General features: G+C 36.5%; 5 protein-coding genes and 1 non-coding gene across 6 annotated transcripts; 3 read left to right on the plus strand and 3 right to left on the minus strand.

Annotated features, from left to right (window-relative positions):
• Positions 1 to 139: 139 nt before the first annotated feature.
• On the minus strand, positions 140 to 2,677 carry LOC126793996 (uncharacterized). The gene is made up of 5 exons (XM_050520639.1): positions 1,926 to 2,677; positions 1,138 to 1,290; positions 745 to 840; positions 480 to 635; positions 140 to 391 (listed from the first exon to the last, which is right to left on the minus strand). Exons 1-5 carry the CDS (start codon positions 2,547 to 2,549, stop codon positions 257 to 259), a joined length of 1,164 nt encoding a protein of 387 aa, XP_050376596.1. The 5' UTR covers positions 2,550 to 2,677; the 3' UTR covers positions 140 to 256.
• A 5,696-nt stretch (positions 2,678 to 8,373) lies between these two features.
• LOC126794970 (M phase phosphoprotein 10) lies at positions 8,374 to 9,471 on the plus strand. Its single transcript, XM_050521776.1, has 2 exons — positions 8,374 to 8,620; positions 8,904 to 9,471. Exons 1-2 carry the CDS (start codon positions 8,434 to 8,436, stop codon positions 9,209 to 9,211), a joined length of 495 nt encoding a protein of 164 aa, XP_050377733.1. The 5' UTR covers positions 8,374 to 8,433; the 3' UTR covers positions 9,212 to 9,471.
• A 1,062-nt stretch (positions 9,472 to 10,533) lies between these two features.
• On the minus strand, positions 10,534 to 10,614 carry TRNAL-CAG (transfer RNA leucine (anticodon CAG)). The gene has a single exon. It is a non-coding gene; the product is annotated as a tRNA-Leu (tRNA).
• Positions 10,615 to 12,138: 1,524 nt separating this feature from the next.
• LOC126794482 (reticulon-like protein B9) lies at positions 12,139 to 13,472 on the minus strand. The gene is made up of 5 exons (XM_050521214.1): positions 13,254 to 13,472; positions 12,980 to 13,160; positions 12,740 to 12,881; positions 12,586 to 12,655; positions 12,139 to 12,476 (listed from the first exon to the last, which is right to left on the minus strand). The coding sequence occupies exons 1-5, from the start codon at positions 13,360 to 13,362 to the stop codon at positions 12,307 to 12,309; spliced, it is 672 nt and encodes a 223-aa protein (XP_050377171.1). The 5' UTR covers positions 13,363 to 13,472; the 3' UTR covers positions 12,139 to 12,306.
• A 982-nt stretch (positions 13,473 to 14,454) lies between these two features.
• On the plus strand, positions 14,455 to 17,907 carry LOC126794481 (L-Ala-D/L-amino acid epimerase). Its single transcript, XM_050521213.1, has 7 exons — positions 14,455 to 14,987; positions 15,825 to 15,935; positions 16,144 to 16,360; positions 16,523 to 16,856; positions 16,970 to 17,031; positions 17,130 to 17,202; positions 17,481 to 17,907. Coding segments are annotated over exons 1-7 (1,260 nt in total). The 5' UTR covers positions 14,455 to 14,525; the 3' UTR covers positions 17,482 to 17,907.
• Positions 17,908 to 20,258: 2,351 nt separating this feature from the next.
• Positions 20,259 to 20,894, plus strand: LOC126794483 (non-specific lipid-transfer protein 2-like). The gene has a single exon (XM_050521215.1). It carries the CDS (start codon positions 20,348 to 20,350, stop codon positions 20,636 to 20,638), a length of 291 nt encoding a protein of 96 aa, XP_050377172.1. The 5' UTR covers positions 20,259 to 20,347; the 3' UTR covers positions 20,639 to 20,894.
• Positions 20,895 to 22,361: the final 1,467 nt, after the last annotated feature.

The raw sequence follows: 22,361 nt of genomic DNA on the forward strand, positions 1-22,361 counted from the left end.
ACCATTGCTTTGCATTTCAAGAATGTAAAAGGCAGGAGAAACCATAAAACTAGAGTATAATATAAGAACTGTTTGTAGAGATTGTAATGAAAACCATCCAATTTATATCATGGAAATGCCCACGGAACAAAACGCCGCAGACTTCAAACCAGATAATGAATACTTGCTCATGTGTTAAAGAACAAATCTATACATGCAGGGTTCCACTGTTACTGAAAACACCAGGACTGAATGGGAAACCAAGAGTTCACCAGCTCTAGCGTTTAGTTGTCGCTTCAACCTTACAAAAAGGGCAAGTTTTTTTATGCGCAAGCCACTGTTCTATACACTGTATGTGGAAGAGGTGTCCACAATTCAGTCTACCCATATCATCATCTGCTTCATATTCCTCCTATGACCATTGAACAGTAAAGGATTAAGAAAGATACAAACCACGGAAGGTTAATGTAACAACAACAACAATAGTTTTTCATGCTCACCTGACAAATGATGCACTTGCCATCTATTTGCCCAGATGGATGTTGTGACTGATCATTCATCATTGAGAGCTTAATTTTTCGAAGGCACTGGCTAATCTCATCTTCTTTTAGTCCAGTACTCACATAACCAATTCTCTCACCTAGTTCAAGCAGTTGCTGTTTCCAGCAGAAAAGAAAAAAGGAAAGGTAACTGTCAAAACTAGACCAATAAAAGGTATTCAAAAGAATAAATGATTTGATATTAAAAAAAAAAAAGATTTCTAACCTCGTATGTCATGTTATCAACATCAAGTCTCAGCTCCCTATATCTATCCATGTCTGATCTTCCACCCCTCATAAGACTACTTTGAAACATCATAATCTACAACCACCGTTGCAAAAACAAAATTCCAAAACTGAATTAGTCTGATGTTCAGTGAAACTAGATATACAAGTCGCATACTATTTTACCATATAGTTTCAGTTACTCCAGACGAAATTTAATCGGTAACTTAGACAACTTGTTAATGTGTGCCGAGCAGCGTGAATTGCTTGCCAAATCACACAGAACACAAACCACTACTGATACTAAACCAAGTGATCGATAGAAGGGATGCAAGTAGGAGTTTTATCTAAGTATATTGCAACTTGAAAGGCAAAACAGCATAGACTAAATCACCTCTGCGAGGCCTTCAGGAGAGGCATGGCGAACATGTCGATAACACCTACTTCCAAACACTTCAGATTCGGATTGGCTTATGAGGAATTCAGGTTCAGAATCAAGAAACGAGATAGTATCTGGGCTTACAGTTCGCCTAGCTAAAAAAGGACGCTGCCACGAAGATGCAACCAACCAAATTAGTAAGAGTTGAAACAAAACCATTAACTCACTCAAATATCATAAACAGATAAATAAGCATTGGGCAGATACAGAACTTTGTTAAAACTACAGTCAACTCATAAACTCAGAGTTCCACCATAAACAAGCCTAAAAGAGAAATATGCCCTAATACAACAGCTGAGAATCAGAAGTAAGGCTAATTATATAGGGTTTTGGGTAAACTATGAGTCTTTCAGCCAAAGAGTTTTGTTTGTTTAGGTAACTACGAAATTAATAGTGCACTTATCGCCAAATCCAAGCAAAGGGCCCGTCAATCGCCAAAAACGTAACTCAAAGGCTTACTCTTTTTAAATACCAAACAAAATTAAAAACAAAAACAAATATAAATAAATAAAACATGACAAAAACAAGACAAAGATATGATACACAAGTGGATATTGATCAGTATTTGGCAAATCAAATGCAAACTGATACAGAAAAGGAAGAAATTTGAAGCAGAAAATCAAAGAAGCACCAAACCATAGATGGAAAACAAATGATGAAGACCATAAATGCAATTAAAGCAGACATAAAAGAACATACTTTAAAAACCCAGAATTAATAGGAGACAAGTAGTCAAGTACTACCTCCCTGTGGTGACTGTTCATCCTATTATGATCCCCATCAATCTTGCCTCTTCCAGAAACATTTCTCCTAGCCACAACACAATCCACAGAGCCAGCAGTCTCTGCTGAGAACCCAATTCCAGGCCCACACCAAACATCTTGAAAATCCATAAAAGTAGTAGCAGAGTTCAATCCAAACCCAGCAGGCCCATCATTAGCAACCACTCCTTGGCTCTGGCTCTGGCTCTTGTCCTTGAACTCATTCCTAACATTCTTCTTATTATAACCCTTCTTATTCTTCACCTTCTTCCCTCCTTCCCAATCTGCTGAGCTTCTGATTACAGCTGGCACTGAGACTTGTTGTGAGGCTGAGGCTGTGCACCCCAAGCCTCTGAATTTAGCTGAAGATGGAAAGTTTGTCTTCTTCTTTGAGGAGGATGAGGCTGCTTCATTGGTGGTGGTGAAGCCTGAGAGGAGGAGGGAGGAGATTGTGGATTTGCAGCGAGTGGATTGGATTATGGATGATGATGATGATGATGGAGCTGGATTTGGGTTGTATGGATCTGTTTCTGAAATGGGTTGGATTAATTGGCTTCTGGGTCTTCTCCATTTCATGTGCTCTGAGCTCTCTGTAAGAACAGGCATGGTTCTTCTTTGAGAAAGCCAAAAAAGAACAGAGCTTTACCTTTGGCCTTGTTGTGAAGGAGAGAATATAAAACAATGGAATATGGTTAAGAAGAAGAAAAGGGGAAGTGAATTCTTAGTGGGGAGTTTGGGGAGAATTTAGTGATAAACAATGGAGGTTTTTTATGGGAGGAACAAAATAAGTGAAGATGATATTTTTAAATTGTGGGGTTGTTCCTTTTTGTGGGTTGGTTAGGTGGGCTATGCTATATAATGCTTTGTCTTCTTGTTTGGTCTTTTTTTTCTTTCTTCCATTGGAGCCTCTGAAAACTCCGAGTAAAAACTTCAACTTTGCTTTCCTTTTTTCCTCTTTGGCTCCTTTCTTTTTAGGCCAATTGATGCTTACTCATCAGAGAGCCCCAAATCCCAAGATGGGTCATCTGAGGCATGGCACCAGAGAAAGAACACAAAGCCAGGAAATTGTTTTGAAATTTTTAAGGCATCACTGTCCCTTTGGAGACCAAGACAGAAGAAGAAAATTCTAGTTCATTACAAAAAATTGTCCTTGTCAGGGATACTGTATAGGTTTACTGTGGTCAGCATTTGGAAGGGTCCCGCTGGTAATCACAAGGTCAATATTCATCAGTGTAGGGATTACATATCTTAGAGATTAATCATAGCTATGTTTGGCATGTACTACAGTGTCTGCTTGCCCTATATAGTTGTAGTCATGTGTAGGGGCCTAACCTTGACTCACTGCTACATAGACCATTCTTGATGCTGAATCTGATACCAGTATTTCAATATTTCATGAGTTTATGATTTTGATGGGAATCATGGGATCATGTTTGTAATCTGTACGATCATGTAAAGTGTAAGAACTTAAGTTAAAACGACATATATTTGGCAATTTTTCTCAATTATTTTGTAATCCAAATAATTAATTATGACATAAAAAGTGCATAATTGAACTTGAATTTAAATTAAAACGATATATATTAGGTAAATTCTCAACCGTTTGATAGTCCGAATAATTAGTTAAAGCATACAAATACATCAAGAATGCATTAAATTTTGTTATCTTTTACTTCAAGTGCTTTTGTTAATTGAGCTGTACGCGTTAACCAACCTACTAGAGAACTGAGGCTGTGATATATGAATTGCCAGACCATATAATATAATCAATATATCACTCTCCATAACCACTTCCCAGCCTCATTGCTTGTTTAATATCATACACAATAAATGATTGATGTTTAGTCATATTCATCTGAAACATCCCTCCCAAATGTCCATATCTCCTATATATCACATGATCAAACACAAACCATAATGCCAAAACCACCCCTGCAATATATTCAAATTTTATTTTTAAGTTCATCTTCAACTTACTATCTGTCATGTTGCTAGTTGCTACCAATGTATTAAGGTCAGAGACTGGGGGAGTTCAAACAAATACCCATAATAGAGACAATACCTTTCTTTAGTGCCATTATCCATTAGTTATATCCCAAAATCCCAATACACCAATTGCTGTCATCTATACTTTTGGGGTATAAACCCTTAAATGAAAAATATATTTGAAACATCACTCTCATAGAGTCATGTTATGAAGAGGTAATTCAAACGTGTACAGGCTCAAAGGACACCAAGACTAGCTTTCTTTACAACATTTTCTTTACCTAATCCCTTTATTTATTTGGTAAAGAAAATGGCCTAAGCACTAAGATTGATCCAACAAGAAATAGCAAGAGGCTTTCACTTTATAGATCATGTATTTCAAATTCAACGTTCGTGTATTACTCGTAGACTCACTAAACATCTCATATGCTTTTACACCAAGACCGGTCACTGCCACGATTTTTACCTCAGCGGCCATTCTTGACGTTTTACAAATTAAGCGGTTGTCTAGGCGGTCAAAAATCAGTTAACTAAAAAAAACTAAAATAACTTGAGATTTTATATTACATTTATTTTATAATTTATATTTTATTCTAATATTTTTGTATGGACTTTGCTTTTAAGTTATTGTGAATTTATAATATTTTCAAAATTAATATTGAGCATCATTATGTATTTTTAATCACGAAAAATAGTTTAAATACATGTATAAAAATCAAAATAAATATTGAATAATTTGAAATCGCCTAACCGATTTTATTGAATAATTTGAAATCGACTAACCGTCTAGATGTTAGGAGTTGGTTGTCCGCCTAAATATCGTTTAGTGTTTTTTTGAACTTTGCTTTTACCTAATCAGAATGACAATGAGTCTACACTTTGCAGAGGCATATGCATAATTTTATTTATGGTTGGAGATCCCCAAGTTTGGTAGTTATTAAGAACTCTCTATCATTTCCTTTCAAAAACAAATTTAGAACTCTCATATTATTTATCTAGAATTTGAGAATTTCTAAGGCATCTTAAGAAGCCTACCCCGTGACCGCATAAGTTGAGTGCAGATTTAACAAACGAAAGTGCGTGACTTCTCAAAGTATTATAATGGCATTGATGTCTTCATCTCCTTTTTATTTATTTTATTATACAACTGATTAATCTACTAGTTCTTTTGTTTGGGCTGGCCTCCCAACATGAACCAGTGATCTAAGCAAATGGATGTTTAGAAATAGTAAAACAAAGGTGTCTCCAATTTTCCTGGGTTGGCATTTTCGTTTCCATTCATGAACAGCTTGACTTAGAATATAATCAAGGTAAAAACACAATTGTGATTAGTTCCATAAATTGGAAAACATTGTCTAATTAGGAGATTCTAATTGTGAGTGAACGGGTCCAAGCAACAACAACTGAGGCTTCCAATTTCTCAGCCATTTCAGTATTTCACCACAAATTCCGGTTTAAAGGCATTATGCTTTCATAATTGTCATTGCGGCAGGCATTTCTAGACCTACTCTTTTGCAAAGAACTTTTTAAATTTATATATCATTACGGTATTGTGTCTTTGTTTTCTCATAATTATACGTATGCATTATTTGTTCATTTGTTGTACTGCTTACACTGACTTGAAAGTCTCAATTCCAGCCACCCTTCGTTCTCAAGGTTAGATTGAATTTTGCTCGATCTAATCAATGTTTTCAAAGGCGACGCCTCGGCGTCGCCGATGTGCGCCTTCGGGTGGAGCGACGAAGAAAAGCCCCGCAGGTTCAAACCCAGACAAGGCGATGGAAATGCGACCACCAGAGCGACGGAGTGATGGAGAAGCGGAGGCGGGTGAAGAAGACGCTGCATTTTTTTTTCTAGGGGCCAAAACGACGTCGTTTTGTCATCTGTTTTTAATTAAGAGGTTGACTGTCATTTTCAATGAGGACGATAATTCTGATGATCACATTATTTCCAATGAAAACTCTGATTCCCCCAAGAAACCTACGTTGGTGGGTAAAACTCCCTGCATTCTAGACCTTGATCATAACTACTGCTTTCTTCATTTTCATGTATGATTGAGATATGATTTTGGGTATATTGTGGTTGATTAGTTTTTTTTTGGGGTGTAATATTAGGCTATTAGTTGCTTCTTATTTTTTGAGACAGGTTTATTATGTTGATGGTGATATGGGAGATGAACCAAAAACTTTACGGGATGTTTTTCTCCATAGCCAAGCTCTTGAAGGGATAACATTGTCCATGGTAAGTTTAGAGATTACTGTTAGTGCTCTCCATATGTATGATACCATCTTTTTCTATAGATGAATGCCGATAATGTATCATGGCCTGGATGGTATTAAGAGGTCTTGGAATGTCACCTGGTCAAGTTGTTTTCTAATTCTGATCTCAATCCCATTTTTTGCAGTCGATGTGACTTCTAGATATATAGTTGTTGAAGCATTTGAAACAAAAACGTGCATGGAAGGAGTCCTATTTTCATACCAATTTGTCTAGAATATATGTATTAATCCATATTTATACTAGTACGTTTTTGTTTTTAGGTAAAAAAAATCCAAATCCAAGAAACAAATGAAAATATTGGATGCGACGAGTGGATATGACGATGAAGATTGAATAAGAAGATTGAACATATTTAAGTGTAGCTCTTGCATTTAATTTAGTATGAGTCTATATATTAATTCTATAATTTGATTAGAACCTTATTTTGAATGAATGCTATGCTTATAATGACATATTCATATATCTTAAAGGATATTCATATTATTTGAAAATGTATTGTATTAAATTAATGTTTGTTGTAAAGACGATCGCCTTAAATCACATTTGCACGCCGACGCTCTCGCCTTGTGAGGCTTGACCATGTCGCCTTCACTTTCGCATTCGAAAATATTGGATCAAATGAAGGTTCTTTTATTTGATAGTTGTATTTGATTGTGATTGAATCATGAAATTTCTTACCTAAAGAAATTTCTCATTGCATAGTTGTTGAACATTAAACTTAAGCTATACCTCCTTCTTGTCGCATGCTTCGTATTCTAATTCAATGATAGATTACAGAGTTGATGGGAGTTCTATCCTTTGATTCTTGTATTTGATTGTGATTCAATAATGATTAATGAATTTTCAGACAGAGATTTTTTTTTTAATCTTTATATAGTTCAGAACTTAAGTTACACATTCACATTAATGTATGCTTCATATCCTAATTAAACCGTATATATGACTTAGATTATGTATGGCGTGTATGGTTGCCTTTTGTTTCAAGATATGAGTTAACTAGCTAGTAAACCTCATAAACTGGTATATTTTCGGGAAAATCAAAAGTGTTTCACCCATGCAAGACGATCAATTAGGTTATTTCTCATTTGGTCCAAGGTTGATTTTATCGTTTGTTTACTAGTCTCTGATTTTTTGTAATACCAGTAAAATCTTCGAGAAGCTGTAAGCTTTACGAATAGTAAAAAGCTACCGATCAAGGAGAATGAGAGTACGTAGATTAGAAGCAAAGAAATCGGCTTATTGGTAATTGCGATCTGATCCCTTTCATCATTTCGTTATTTCCAAAAGCTTATAATGTGTTCTCAAAGGAAAAAAAAACTTATGATCACTCAAACTATGGCTTTGCTTATCAAACTCAAACACTGAAATTACTTGCAATATATATACTTATATTTTATATATACTACGTTCCATTTCATAACCATAAGGAGCATGAGCTATATGACTATGCTACATAATTGAAGACTAAATTATGTGAAGTCAATACATGTGATGTAAGCGCATTTGACCAAGGATGTGGACTGAACAGCAATAGGATTTTGGCTTTTATGAAAATCTCTCTCTGCTTCTAAACAATTACCAATCTTATGAGACATAAATTCATTATAAAAATTGCAATGAAATTAAAGGAATCAACTATAGGTGCATATTCGACGTCATGTGATTTTAAATAAGATGGTGTCGGTGAGTCTGTGATTCATGACTCAATGAGTATTGTTGGACCTTATAACATGACATGTTGATTATAATTGAATAGTTTGTTACTAATACTCCATCCAACAGAGAATCAAATTGAGATTTTGTAACAAGAGCGACACTTTGTATCGGAGTGACAAACGTATTCACTTACACACCACCGATTTATAATTCACTCTCTTTTCTTGTAGTTTTGCATATCAACTTAGCTGTTGATTTCGTCATCGGTTTTTTAAACTCAAAACATCTGAGTTGCTCAGTTCACTTGCCGGTTCCGGCCAAAACCCCGACCGCTCGTATCGCCGTACAACTAGCCTTATGCCATTTAAGATTGTAAGTTTAGGATTTCCATAAAATTAGAAGACCAATTCTAAAGCCCAATGTATTGTCCAAGCCTCCAAGGCTAGTTCCTGACCGAGCCCACATAACTCTTTTGTCTTCTAAATAAATCTAAATGTAAAGCTAAGCCTTCAGTCTCTGCTTAAACCCTAAATTTGCAGAGCAAAACCACCCAGATTGAGCTACAACAATGAAACAGTCTATCGTAAAAAGCGTCTCTCTTTACGCTCGTACTCGTCTTCTCTCTCAACCCTGCTACAAACCCACTACCCAACTCTCCCTTTCGACTCGGCCCAGATTGAGCTTCTACACGACCGAGTCTCAGTCTCGAGACCCAGAGGGTTTCAAAGACGAAGAAGACGATGTCAGTAACGAAGGTACTAACTTTTCCTCATAACTATAGATTCTGGGTTTCAATCAAAAGCTTAGAAATCATCTTGAATTTGCTGGGGTATGACTGTATGAGGTTTAAGGTTTGGTTTTGATTTTTGAATGATAAGGGTGAATACTTTGATCTTGCAAATAGTCATGATCCTCATTGTTTGTGATGTTGTATCTGAAACTATGAGCTATATATTTATTGGGATTTGTGTTTTTGTTCATTGTATCTATGTAATTTAATGTAAATAGTAATCAGATCTCTGAATGTTTTGGTTTTAGAGCTGAAGACAAAGATTGACGACTACTTCAAAGGAAATGATAAGGCAATACCAACAATCTTTGAGGCAATTCTGAAGAGGAAGTTAACAGGGAAGCATGAACAGACTGATAAGCAGTTGATGGAAGAGCTTTGCGGGAAGAGTCAGAGATCGCTGAGCAACGATGAAGAGGAGGATGAGGATGATGATGAAGAGATTGAATCTGATTTCGATGAGTTGTATGGGAGTGATGAGAAGGCTGCTGATTTGAATAAGGCAATGGATAAGTTGATGAAGGAAATGCCAATCACGAAGAGAGAAAATTGGTGATGGAGTAAGTGAGGGCAAGCAAAGCTTGAATATCATCTAAATGGATCTGTATTCTGAAATCATTATTCCCTTTATCATTTATCTTTACAACTAATGCGGTTCAGGATCCAATAGATTAAGCTTCCAAATTAGCAAAATCATGCAACATTAGGTGTGTTGTATTTGCCATTTTTCTGAATGATAAGCTGTTTACAACTTTACATCATTATAAGGTAACATTCCTGTAATTCGAGAATAGAATATCGGTCTTGTGGACTGTACTTTATGTGCAATCTAGCCCTGTCATTTTAGACACTATAGAGTTTGCAGAGCATAAATCAAGTCGAATCTACTACGTGGCAGAAAGCAAATAAACTTACGAAGGGAAAGCAGCAAACTCATCTGTGAAGATTGCTCAACAAGGTTTACAGAAATGGATTGGACTATATCAGCACCAGCCACCAGGTACTGCTGCATATTGCTTGTGTTTGCATCAATGGGGGAGACCAAACAAAAATTGGAGGATAACTGGAAGGGAGTGGAAGTACTACGATCTCAGACGGCAGATTTGAAAATTTTATGGAAGTTCAAACTTACTGTTTTTTCTTTCCTAATTCAGATTTCCATATGTGGCTTCAGCAAATTAGGTTGCTTCTTTTAGAGTTCTAGTCTTTATTAGGATTCAGTATTTTCTTTCCCAGTTTATGTTTCCCTAGTCTAGTTAGATCTAAGGACTCTGCTCTATAAACAGCTACTAAACGAGCTATCCTCCTTTGGAACAAAGCTCTCTTATCTCGCCGGTGGACTCTTTTGATGTCATGTTCTAGACGTTTGCCTATTTCAACTTTCAATGATGAATGTGAGGCCGCCAAAATCTTCTTCTCAGGGGAGAAATTCGAAATGTGGTGAGAATACGCCAGGGTGTCTATGCGCTGCTTGCTTGTGCTTCTTTTGCCCATTTATAGCTATGTGGTGGTGCATAAAGCTACCGTTCAAGGCGGCACGGCAGTGTGCTTGTGGTCGTGGCTCAATAAAGAAGACAGTTTATGCATCAGACTCTACAGCTTCTGATATTGATATGGATAATTTGTCTGGTAAGAGAGCTCCAAGAGCAAAGAGGACACATAATAATATGGCTAATCAGCTGGAAATTAAAAGAGGGCAGCAATCATAAGTTTTATTGTTTTAATGCAACAGCCTTTGTATTTTTTGGAGTTATCATAGGTAGGATGTGCATCATTGTATGTTATCACTGTTATTCCATAGTCGAACCGACTAATGCATCAGGCATACACCTATAAAAAAAATGTTCCTTTCAATTGGTTGAAATAAAAATAAAATAATGCCAAGAATGGGATTCGAACCCATGCCCTTTCGGACCAGTACCTGAAACTGGCGCCTTAGACCAACTCGGCCATCTTGACTTGGTTGACAAACTAGAATCCGTTCTTATATTTAACGTATCTGTTTCTTTTCTCAAAAGAGCATCATATAAACAAGGAATCAAAATGTCAGAATCTTCATTAAAAATGAAATTAACTCCTTGAATTGAAATAAGTCGATTAGGTCCTGATCAGGAATTCAAGAACAGAGAGAAAAAGAGAGATAAGTTATAACAATAAGAATAATGATAAAAAATAAAATTAAAAAACTCCATTAATTGTCAATAGTATGCTTTTGCTCTATGACAAAGCAATGTGCTTAAAGGAGTTAAAGCAATACTGTAACAAACTGCAGCCGGAAAATAATGTGTTACAAACTGATACAACATCAATAGAAGTCAAAGCCAATGTTTGTCCAACTAAGATGGAATTGTCCAACCTCACATTCTGAAACTACTCCACTTTAATATCTGTTAACCTAACATTAGGAGGAAGTATATATTACTTCATGCACCACAAGCTGCAGCTTGAGCTGAGCTGCCATAGAGGTCTGTATCAGTGGTCGTCGTATTGCTTTTCTCTTTGGACATACCATCAGCACAAGAAATAACTATGGCCGATATAACAGACATTGTAACCAGAACTGCCCAAAACACTAACCAATATCCACCATGATTAAGTTTCACACTGCCTATCTTCCTACATAGTCTCCCCATCTGTGTTTCAAGTTACTAGATGAAAATGAGCTTTACCCTTCCAAGAGGGTTTTTATAGTGCTCAAAAAGCCAACAATCGAATAAGAACTATATTTGTCTATGTTAGTGGAATTTCTCTCTTTTCTGTCTCCCTCTCCACTTTAGGACTTGAAGTGATTCTCTTCCTTCTATTAGCTCATGCAAGAAAAAACAGTGTTTGACATGGAAAAACTAGTAGTGGGTCAATTCAGTAGCCACTGAAAAACTATATATAAGATCTAGTGGTTCCACTGGGTTATATATTGAAGTTGCATTCATATCCCACTCTTCTTTGTCCTTATTCTGTTAGCAGGTAGTGGAAACTAGTATGAAAATCAAACTGTCAATAAGAACAGTGCAGCCAAATCAACTATATACACTTTCAGATCTCTGCTCATTAAAATGGCCCTCTTCTGCTCAATTATGTGCACTAATTTAACAGAACTATATGCCCTCGGGAGGATCTTGGCCTGGGAAGGTTGGAACTAGTCCAGACATTATCTTTCCTATGGCATCCCATTATCATTTACCTTTAGGAGATTCATCTGGTAGCAGACACTTACTGCATTGCAGAACAATTATTTCATAGGTAATCCATTAACTTACAGGCCATAATCACTAGGTCAGTACGGTGTGGATGCTTCTATTCTTCATAAACTCCCCTCCTAGCTCAGACATGTGATTTAGTGCGATAAAATAGTGTTACATGCATATGTCTGATATCTTTTGTTTCTGAGCTCCACATTATCACTATTAGTGGAGCAGAGCACAGTTATTTACCTATATATTATTAAAAACATCTGTCATAGAAAACAACCATACAATGTGCTTCATAAAAGGTTGAGTTCAAATACTGAGTCATTGCATTGAGTTACATAGTGTGATAATATCGAGTCATTGGCCATTCCGCGACATTATGTCGAGTACTAGTACTGTTTTATTTACAGATATAATTTAATACAATATATGATTGTAAGTGCAAGTTGGGACAGGAAGTTAATCATCTGATTTTCCTGTCTTTTACTGGGCCTCTTGGGATCTTGTTGAGGAACTGAGCCTCAAATTTTCTGTATGATTTCTTTATTTTTCTGGAAATTTTTCCTGCTAGTTGATCAACATCTTCCTCAAATGTCTCATACAGAACTGGCAGAGTTTCCAGACTCAGGAACCCTTGAATATCATTTGCAAACAAAACCAAGATGATTAGTACAACTATTTGTAATACTCGTACACATTGATCACATTGTGGAAATTGTTTTTAAAAAAAATTCTAGCTTACCCAAGTAAAGAAGATTCAGGAAGCTGAAATAGGTTCCGATCACAGACACAATATATAGAGAAAAGATTGCCTGAACATCATCGACAATGAAGGAAATTAGTATATATAGACAATAGAAGCCTAAATTGCATATAATTAGTTCACTTGAAATTACCAAAATGAAGAATGGTAGGTCTTTTCCAGTAGCACTGTCGAGGAGCTTTGATAAGAAACGGTTGAACTTCCTATGGACCATGGAAGCTACTTCTCTGAATGTAGAATCATCTAATATGACTTTTGGTATTCTAGGAGGTGTTCTGCATCATAGTTAATTTGTTAGAGCAGTACTAATTGTATGACATTAGGGGATGAGGATTTTGTGAGCGAATAGATCGATTAGGTACGTAGTACGTACAAATTGAAGATTTCTGCCACCATGCGCCATATGAAGATAACAAGCATGGTGGTAATAGAGGCATGACAGACGAGAGTGATGAAATTGTACTCGACTATCTCGAAAAGAAACCATATCACGGTCATCACACCCAAAAGCGCTCCCGATACGTATCTGTTCCTCCATAGCAACACATCCGCAACTGCAAACTTATACAAAACGATTAACATGCAGATAGACAAGCATATTTACGTGCAAGAGTATATAGATCGATGAATGTACGTAGCCCCGTTACCTTTGCCACCTCCAAGAACACGATGAATTGGCCTCTCGCGTCCGAAGAGCCTCGAGTGGCTGGCTCCATAGATGTCATCAGAATCCGACGAGTATACTAATCCCGGCATGATCAAGAGTGATTTAAGACTTAATAACTAGTATTATGGGTTGATATGTGTATGAACATTGATCAACAGCAACTTATATATGAATATAGCTAGATGTGGCCTGACCCGGGGGTTCTAAGCTTGGTGGTAAAGTAACCTGCATGAAGTAAGGAATGTCTTGGAAGGGCTTTGCCTTAAATTCGATCAACTTTTGCGTTGCATGCACGCTAGCCTAGCTAGCTACTTAGTTTAACAGAAAAAAAATATTGATCCATGTTCGTCTTGTACAAAATTGGTACTCAAACTAACCTTTCACTCCAATCGATCACTCTTTACTCCAGAAATTAAATTGCAAGCCTTTTTGTTAACTCGCAGATTAGATTCTAATCAGTATTCGGTATTCACTAATCCGTGAATTCATCAAGCTTTGCTTCTTTGAGCTCTACCATCTTGTCCAGCACTGCAGCCTCATTCAATCTCTCATGATCTGTCCTTTTGGCAACTTAATTAGCCCCTGCAGAAAGCAACCTTTGGGAACGTTTGAGACTTGGAGGGACACACCTGAGGAAAGAATGATCCATTTTGGTGAGAACTGAATAACAAAATGACATGAGCGAACAATTTATATAGTAATCCAACCTTAGTTCATTTTTTAGTCATTAGTTCATCCCCATCTTCAAAGACACAAAGAAAAAAGAAAAAGACTCGAACTTTAACCCAACAATGGCAAGAAACATGCACGTTTATATAAATATATTGAGAGGTCTCAATGATTGGTAGGTGCCAACAAACACGTAGATGTAGATTCCAACTCTATTTTCTTCAACCTGGGGTTGGACTTGAGGTTATGCTCATTCAAGTCAGGATCAACATAGCAATTGTAGAAGAAAAACAAGAATTAATACATGAGGGTGATATGGAATCATGTATATCACTTGGGAAGCTTGGTTCTTGTACCAAATGAAAATGAAAGATATAAATTTTCTAATATAGAAGAGGAGAACCCACCGGGAGAAGAGACAGGAAGGACAAACAGTAGTTTAGAATAATGACATTTGCATTAAAGTAATTAAACAAATGGCACCGATCGGACACTCCTCTTCTGCTAAAGCTCAACAGACACAACAACAAGACCAACAAAGCTTCACTTCTAGTCCAATCGGAGTTCTCGACAACCCAATCAGATGGCCTCAATTGGGTTTTCCCTCAACTCTCTAATTCTGTGTTCTACTATCGGTTCCACTCAGAGATCAAAAACGCTGAGACCCAGTTCAAGAATTAGTCCAAGAATGGCTCTGGCCACCCCAACAACCACATTTGGGTTCAGTAATCTACTCGAAACTTTCACAGTCAACGTGCAGAGAGCAGAGAACAGGCCTCTCAATGTGCCTCTGATTGCTCCTTTCACGATTGCGACTTCGAGGCTTGAGAGTGTTAAAAATGTTGCCATCAGAGTTGAGTTGAGTAATGGGTGTGTGGGATGGGGTGAAGCTCCAATCTTGCCTCATGTGACTGCAGAGGATCAGGAAACTGCTATGGTTAAGGCCAAGGAGGCTTGTGACTTTTTGCTCAGGAATAAGGGGATGACTTTGAGTTCGGTTTTGGGAGAGATTGGTGTGCTGCTTCCTGGATATAATTTTGCTTCTGTGAGTATCAAGATTTGGTTTATAAGTTAGTGTTTCATATACGAAAGTTGTGTTCTTTGGTGAATGCTTGTACCGGGAATTGAACTTGGATGTTTAGATTGGTTTGCATTGATATATGTGATTTTTTTTGCTGAGAATTGAACAACTTGGATGTTTAGTTTGGTAGGCATTGAGATATGTGGTTCTTTGCTGAGAGTAGGTAGGAAGTATAATGGAGTTTGTGAGTATTGAGTCTATTCACTATTGAAATTGAGGCCTAGTTACGTTGAGTTCTGGGTCCTATGTGAGAAGTTTAGAAATTCGTTGGGAACTATGCTTTAATTGGTTTTACCTAGGTTGAGAATTTCACTGATATGAAAATTGTGCAGCAAAATACAGTTTATTTGATCTAGTTCTTCGGTGGTGGAAATGGCTTTTATGGATCTCATTTAACCACTTTTTCTGCAGAAATTTTCTTGCTTTATTAGATGATTGGATGATATTGAAGGGTATGATATGATTTATGTGATGTTATTTTTTCTTTACGAGGATATGCTGGAAGCAATACTACACATTGTGGTCTCTATAGTGTCATTCTGCCATGTATAAGACCACTGCCTCTGATGCTCCTGATTCGGTGTATCTTAATGGATTACTATCTATTGAGTGTTACAAAATTTACAAGAAATTATTGAGTTCACTGAATTTACTGAATCTCATATGACTTGAATCATAAAAAATAAAAAATAAAAAATAAATTCTGTTTGCAAATCAGCACTTCAGCAGGACCTGATTCTGTTTGATATCTTCATTTTTGATCTTAAACCATTATGAAGTCTTGTGTAATTGCAATTGAAGGTTAGGGCAGGAGTTGAGATGGCTCTAATTGACGCGGTTGCCACAAGTATTGGTGTCCCTCTCTGGAGACTGTTTGGTGGAGCTTCAAATACAATAACCACTGATATAACGGTTAAGTTCTTCAAATATTCTCAAGTAAAAGTAATTCATGTATTGCAGATATATGCCTTCACCAAATCACTATTCTGTAGGAAATGTAGGGTGAACTTGAATTAGCGGTGGTTTTTATTCAAGTCATAAATAGCTATGACAATCCAAACAGTACTGGACTGCGGTACTGAAGACATGAGTAATGATGGACTGAATTCTATGTTTACAGATTCCTATAGTTTCAGCAGATGAAGCTGCCAAACTGGCTTCAAAGTATTGCAAAGAAGGATTTAAGACATTAAAACTTAAGGTGGGAAAGAATCTAAATTCAGACATAGAAGTTCTTCAAGCTATACGTGCAGTCCACCCTGATTGCTCTTTTATCTTGGATGCTAATGAAGGATATTCCTCCAATGAAGCTATCCAAGTTCTTGAGAAATTATTTGGTAAATGATACAATCTAAAATCCAAGTTGCCATTCAGCATATGTGCTCTGTATAACTCAAGATAGAAATCTGCTTTTGCCAACAATTTCATTAAGTAAAAATTATAGCTTTACTCCGTCTAGTGGTGCTGAAATTTTTTCCTTTTCATTTTTTTACTTGCAGAGGTGGGAGTGAGTCCAGTGCTCTTTGAACAGCCAGTTCATAGAGATGATTGGGAAGGCCTTGGATATGTTACTCGTATTGCTAGAGAGAGATATGGAGTATCAATTGCAGCTGATGAGAGCTGTCGAAGTATAATTGATGTTAAGAAAATAGCAGAAGAAAATCTTGCTAATGTCATTAACATAAAACTCACTAAAGTTGGGGTTATTGGGGCCCTTGAAATCATTGAGGTTGCAAGAGCATCAGGTTTGGATTTGATGATTGGTGGTATGGTTGAGACTAGACTTGCCATGGGCTTTTCTGGCCACCTTGCTGCTGGCCTTGGGTGCTTTAAGTAAGTATGACTACCATTTCTATGAAGAAAATTGATACTGATTTTTGAAGTTCCTTGAAGTTTTCACTGTCTATCTCTTGAATCCATTAGTAAGTATCAATATTATCTTGTAGGTTTATTGATCTGGATACACCCCTATTGCTGTCAGAAGATCCTGTTCTGGAGGGTTATGAAGGTATTTGATTTCTACATAAACATTCTGTTTATTTGAAGGTTTTGACTATAATGATTGTGCTATAAGTATTTTTTTTTCATTTATCTTTTTGTGGTTAGTTTCTGGTGCTGTTTATAAGTTCAACAATGCTAGAGGGCATGGTGGATTTCTCCACTGGGACAATCTTGCTTGGTATGTTATAAGCTACACAGCTATTTGATTTATAATGCTGCATTCCAGTAACACCTTAAAAGTGCTAGTAATTGTCGTGGCTTGGCTGGCTGTTTGTTAGGATATTTTCAATGCTTTATGGCTAAGTGATGCACTCCTTTATTGAACAACTCATTCCAAATGCTTACAGCTACTTTATTGGTGTCAGAAGGGGATTGTCTTAGAAGTTGGAACTACTTGCATGTCATTGTAAATTCTATTAGATCTTTGTTATTCTAACGATGCAAACTTATCTGCAGATATGAAGTTTCTGTCTGTTTGGCGAACATTATCAACTCCCCACTGCATATAATTAATTCATTGCGACTGAGGACATGAAAGATAGAGCAGCGGAGCTTTTTTAACCCAGTTGTTTAGTAGCTAGCGGCTGTGTTCCATGTTCAATAAGACGCCAAGACGGCAAGGGCTCCAATTTGAAAGACGGTAGAAGGACATTTGCTAAGATCAATGTGTTTTGAGGTGAAACGCTTAGATTCGTGGATAAGATTATGTAGCATTCACAACTGCAGCACATTTCCATGTATTGCAAGAACTGCTTGGCTTATCAGCTTAGTAATTTAGTAAGGCAAACCCTGGCTTGTATTCATACCAATGCAAAAGTGATGCAGATGATACATTTGCTTTGGGAATCTGGAGGTTGAGGAGAAAGAACTGGATGCTTGCTTGATTGATAATTGTTGGAGAGTATTCTTCAAGAAAATGAATGATTGTAGGAGCACTACAAAGTTTTGTTTGCTTAAGGTAAACGTAGAAATTAATATTCACTTGGAAAATGAATGATCGAGTTTTGATTAACCAGATATACAGAAACCCAGGTTAATTCAATCCAACTTTGAAGGAGAATGATGCTATTTGGCAAAAATATTTCCAACATTTTTACATTTCGAAATTCAAAGAGGAACTTCAAAACAAAACTATGAATATACGTCTTTTACTGATGAATCACCATACGTGAAGAAAGAGTAGGAGCTAGTCATAATTCATAGTAACATGAAGATCGGATCAACTTCTATATTTTGTTGATGATTGATAGATAGTGATCGGGCTCGCTTTATTCTATAGGGACACTCTTCTTTCTTAAAGCATGCCGCAATATGCATGCCTGAATCTAATCGATCAACCTCTTTTCTCAATCCCACTGCATTTGGCATAATGACACCAGCATGCTTCACCCTACAAAAGTTGGTACGTACACTAATCTTTGCTAGATTCATTTCAAATCTAAACAAGTAGATCTTCCGTTAGTTTCTAACCTAACCAAGACTAATCTGAGAAAATGGAGGAAAATTATTTTGATTTTGATTTTGTATTATATTCAAATTTGTAAATCTTATAATATGTTTTCGTATATGAGGAATATCATGACAAATGCGTTTTGTCTTGATTTTATATTCAAATTGAAAATATGAGTATAAAAAGGTTAACAAATGCCACCTAAATATTTTGGAATCCTTTTCCATTATCACTTCCACAAAACACATGTAAACACATTTGGAAGCAAATTTGCCGACCATCGTTCTTGTGTCAACTTTGTGTCTAATTTTTTAAACTCATGACATGTTTCTTTTCTCAACTCATATTTAGATAATAATTGAGCAATTAGACACATGTCTTGAGTTTAAAATAGTGGTTACAAGAATGTTGATCGGCAAATTTGTTTCAAGTTGCTTATATGTGTTTTGTGGAAGTGATAATGGTGCACTTATCATTGTCAAGACTGATCTTGAGTGAAGTGGGCAATAATTAACACTACTAATTAGGTGAGCATGACAATTAAATAGTGAATTTACCATGATTTTTAAACTTCAAAGACCCACACAATCATATCAAGCACTCGAAATTTGACCTTGGATGGGTCACTTAACGCAGCACAAATAGACTGACAAAGTAACAATGATTCATGCATCAAGCCAGTTTGAATAATTTTTTTCAACTCCATGAGACCATGAAGACATGTAAAATTAACTTCATGTATATTGTAATTCTAGAGCCGAGAGCAGATATATTAGTCACTGACTCAGTGTTTGCAGTTTACTGTGTACCTCATACAATGAACTAATATAACGATTTTTTACTCGAGAGTTTCAATACTTCAATACATTAATGGCTAATTGTTACTTTCACGTTAAACAACTTCCTGAATATGCTATCTTGGAATAAGCTATTTGTTATACGGAGATATACAAAATAGTTTAAAATGTAAACCAGATTTTAGAGAGATCTTGATAGGGAAAGTTATGTATTTTCCTTTACGGATAACCAGGGAAATAAGTGATTGGAACCATGAGTACACAAAAATTCCAAGTGCAGGATTAAAACAATGATGAAAGCATGTGAGCTGCTGCATATGATTAAAATGGCCGAAATTGCACTAATCGACATCACCGAAAGGCACGTTGTGATCGATATGGTACAAAGTGTGAGCATGCGCTATGCTTTTGATAACCAAATAGCAATCAAGAAAATGAAAATTGTTTTCTTCACTAGTGGCTATGAGACTACCTAATGCATGTTAGAGTTTGAGTTGTCTCAGGTTCTATACTATGGCAAATAGGGTGAGCAGACTATTAGATCGACTAGACATCTTGAAAAACCAGTACAAAAAAATTATCAAATATGAAACTACAATCATATTAGTTGTCAGGGTTAAGGTAAGAGTACGATTACTCTTGTGAAGCTGGCCAGTGAAGAATGCTATGTTGCATCACTTGCATGGAAGATATTCAATCACCTCATTTACCCCTTACACATGCATAATATCATTTTAAGCTCAGGTAATTAGTTTAAGTGCTCAAAGACATCTCAATAAAGAGCTTTATTCTGATCAGATGGTAAGAATGGCAATGGAGCTTAGCTGGCCTTTGAATCTTGTAAATTATAATTGAACAAAACCAAGGAAAAGAACTTAAATAAAGGGTAACTTCAAAAGTTGAAAAGAAAAAAAAAGGATATAGTGATTTGTTATTCTATTGCATATCCGCTTCTATAAATTGGGAGAGCACCGAAGGCAAATGCCTCACTCATCACACTCAGTCGCTCACTCCCCCAGTAGGACTATCTCATTCTCTCTAGCTTGCTTTGGATTTTTGACATTGTAGCACCGAAAATGAAAGCATCATATGTAGCAATGGCATTGTGCACCATGGTTGTGGTGATGCTGGCCACAGCAGAGGTGTCCACGGCAGCTGTTACTTGCAGCCCTATACAGCTGAGCTCCTGTGCAAGTGCAATAAGCTCTAACACTCCACCATCAAATATATGCTGTACCAAACTCAAGGAGCAGAAGCCTTGTCTCTGCCAGTACCTCAAGAACCCCAACCTCAAGAAATTTGTTAACACCCCAAATGCTCGGAAAGTTGCTAGGACTTGTGGCACTCCCTTTCCCAGGTGCAGCTAGAGGCCTAGAGCTTCAGATATAATCTATCTATGTGTCATCGATAATGCTCGATCTATAGGCCCAGTTATGTGTTGTGCCACTTAATCTAGCTATTAGTTCCGTCTTATGGAAAATAAAATTGTTCTAGCTTGTTGGATGTTGGCATTATCAGTCTCTTTGTTGTTCTTCTACTTGGGATCATGACTCGTGGGTAGTATGTATGCTATTGTTGTAATTTGTAAAATGCAATATAATCGAAATCAAGGGTATTCTTGGATATGGTATCTACATTGCGCATGGTAGCTCTGATCTTTATATCTGTAAATATTGCAGCTCGAAAATAATCTAGTGCCAGTCATAATCTGGCTTCAACCAACTCCACCTCTGCTACTGTTGATTAGAGTAATTGAGGTGGATCATAGGATGGTACCCTCAACGATACATTGGACATATATGTTTTATGGACAGGGTGCTAAACTTCATGTAAGGCAATAAGCAACAAATGGCACGAAGCTGAGGATGTAGATTCAGTGCGAGAGGCTTTTAGGAGTTCAGCCTGCTTTTCAAGAATGTGAATAGATTAGGCCCTTTGTTTACACTGCTTAGTGTTATGGACCTGGACCGCATCTATTGGGCTGGTCCATTTTGAAATGAGATCCAGTGGATGCCATCCATCATACTAGAACTAATTCCAAAGAAAATGTGGATCACTACATAGAAATCCATATTTTCTTTGAAAATGTATCATCATAGTATGGTCCTCAAAATAAATTCAAAAGAAAAAAAGGCCACCTCTCTTATTCTATTATATCCCACATGATATCTCCAAAATTCAATGCTTCTTGCACCACCTAATCTTCATGGTCCCAGTATACCACTTATAACATTGTTCTTGGGTTGTCAAGCAAACTCAATTTGACAATAAATAACAAAAATTGAAGTAACCCCATATTATCATCACCACCACAAGAAACCCATGGGGCATGGACTCCTACTAACCCCTTTACTCTATCATAATCCACACTTGGGTGATTAATAATTGTGCTTGTGGCCCTAAGTCTACAAATTTCCATCAATTCCAGAACTTGATTAGTAGTAGCTGTATTATGATTATGGCCTATCTATTATAGATGATGTAACATACTTTAACTCCAATTTTCACCAACAAGTTTCTTTTTTGGGATGTGACCAGAAATGAAAGAAGCTTTTGAGCTACAAATCTTACCTTTGCCACCAAGTTTATATTCGATGCTCTCCTATTTAAACCAATCTATGAACCGCCAACGTTTTTCCATCTTTTATTTCCTTTAAATAGAGAACAAAGAGGCTTAAAGAAATCATATGAACCTAACTAAATAACCCAAGAACTACCTAAAATGGTTTGACAACCACCCACATTGGGGTTTATGTACTAGCCAAAATGGTTTTTGTTGCAAACAAGTTATCGTTCTCTTTTTTTATTTTTTAGATTAAGAACAAGAAAAACTTTAAAACATAACATATAACAATTCTCATCCACGGCTTATCTAAATAGAATGCCGGCAATCAAAAAAGTCTGTGTTCCAAACTTGCCATTTTCTCAAGTTGCATGATAATAAAAATTAAATTATGTAAACAATATATAAGAGAAGAAAGCAGAACAGTCCAAGAGGGTTGAACTAAATAGGTACAAGTTCTATTCAAAAGAAAAACACTAAATAAATACAAGTAGATGAGCAATTTGTTTCAACTACAACTTCGTATC

Source organism: Argentina anserina, chromosome 5 (assembly GCF_933775445.1).
Source record: "Argentina anserina chromosome 5, drPotAnse1.1, whole genome shotgun sequence".
NCBI classification, from domain to species: domain Eukaryota; kingdom Viridiplantae; phylum Streptophyta; class Magnoliopsida; order Rosales; family Rosaceae; genus Argentina; species Argentina anserina.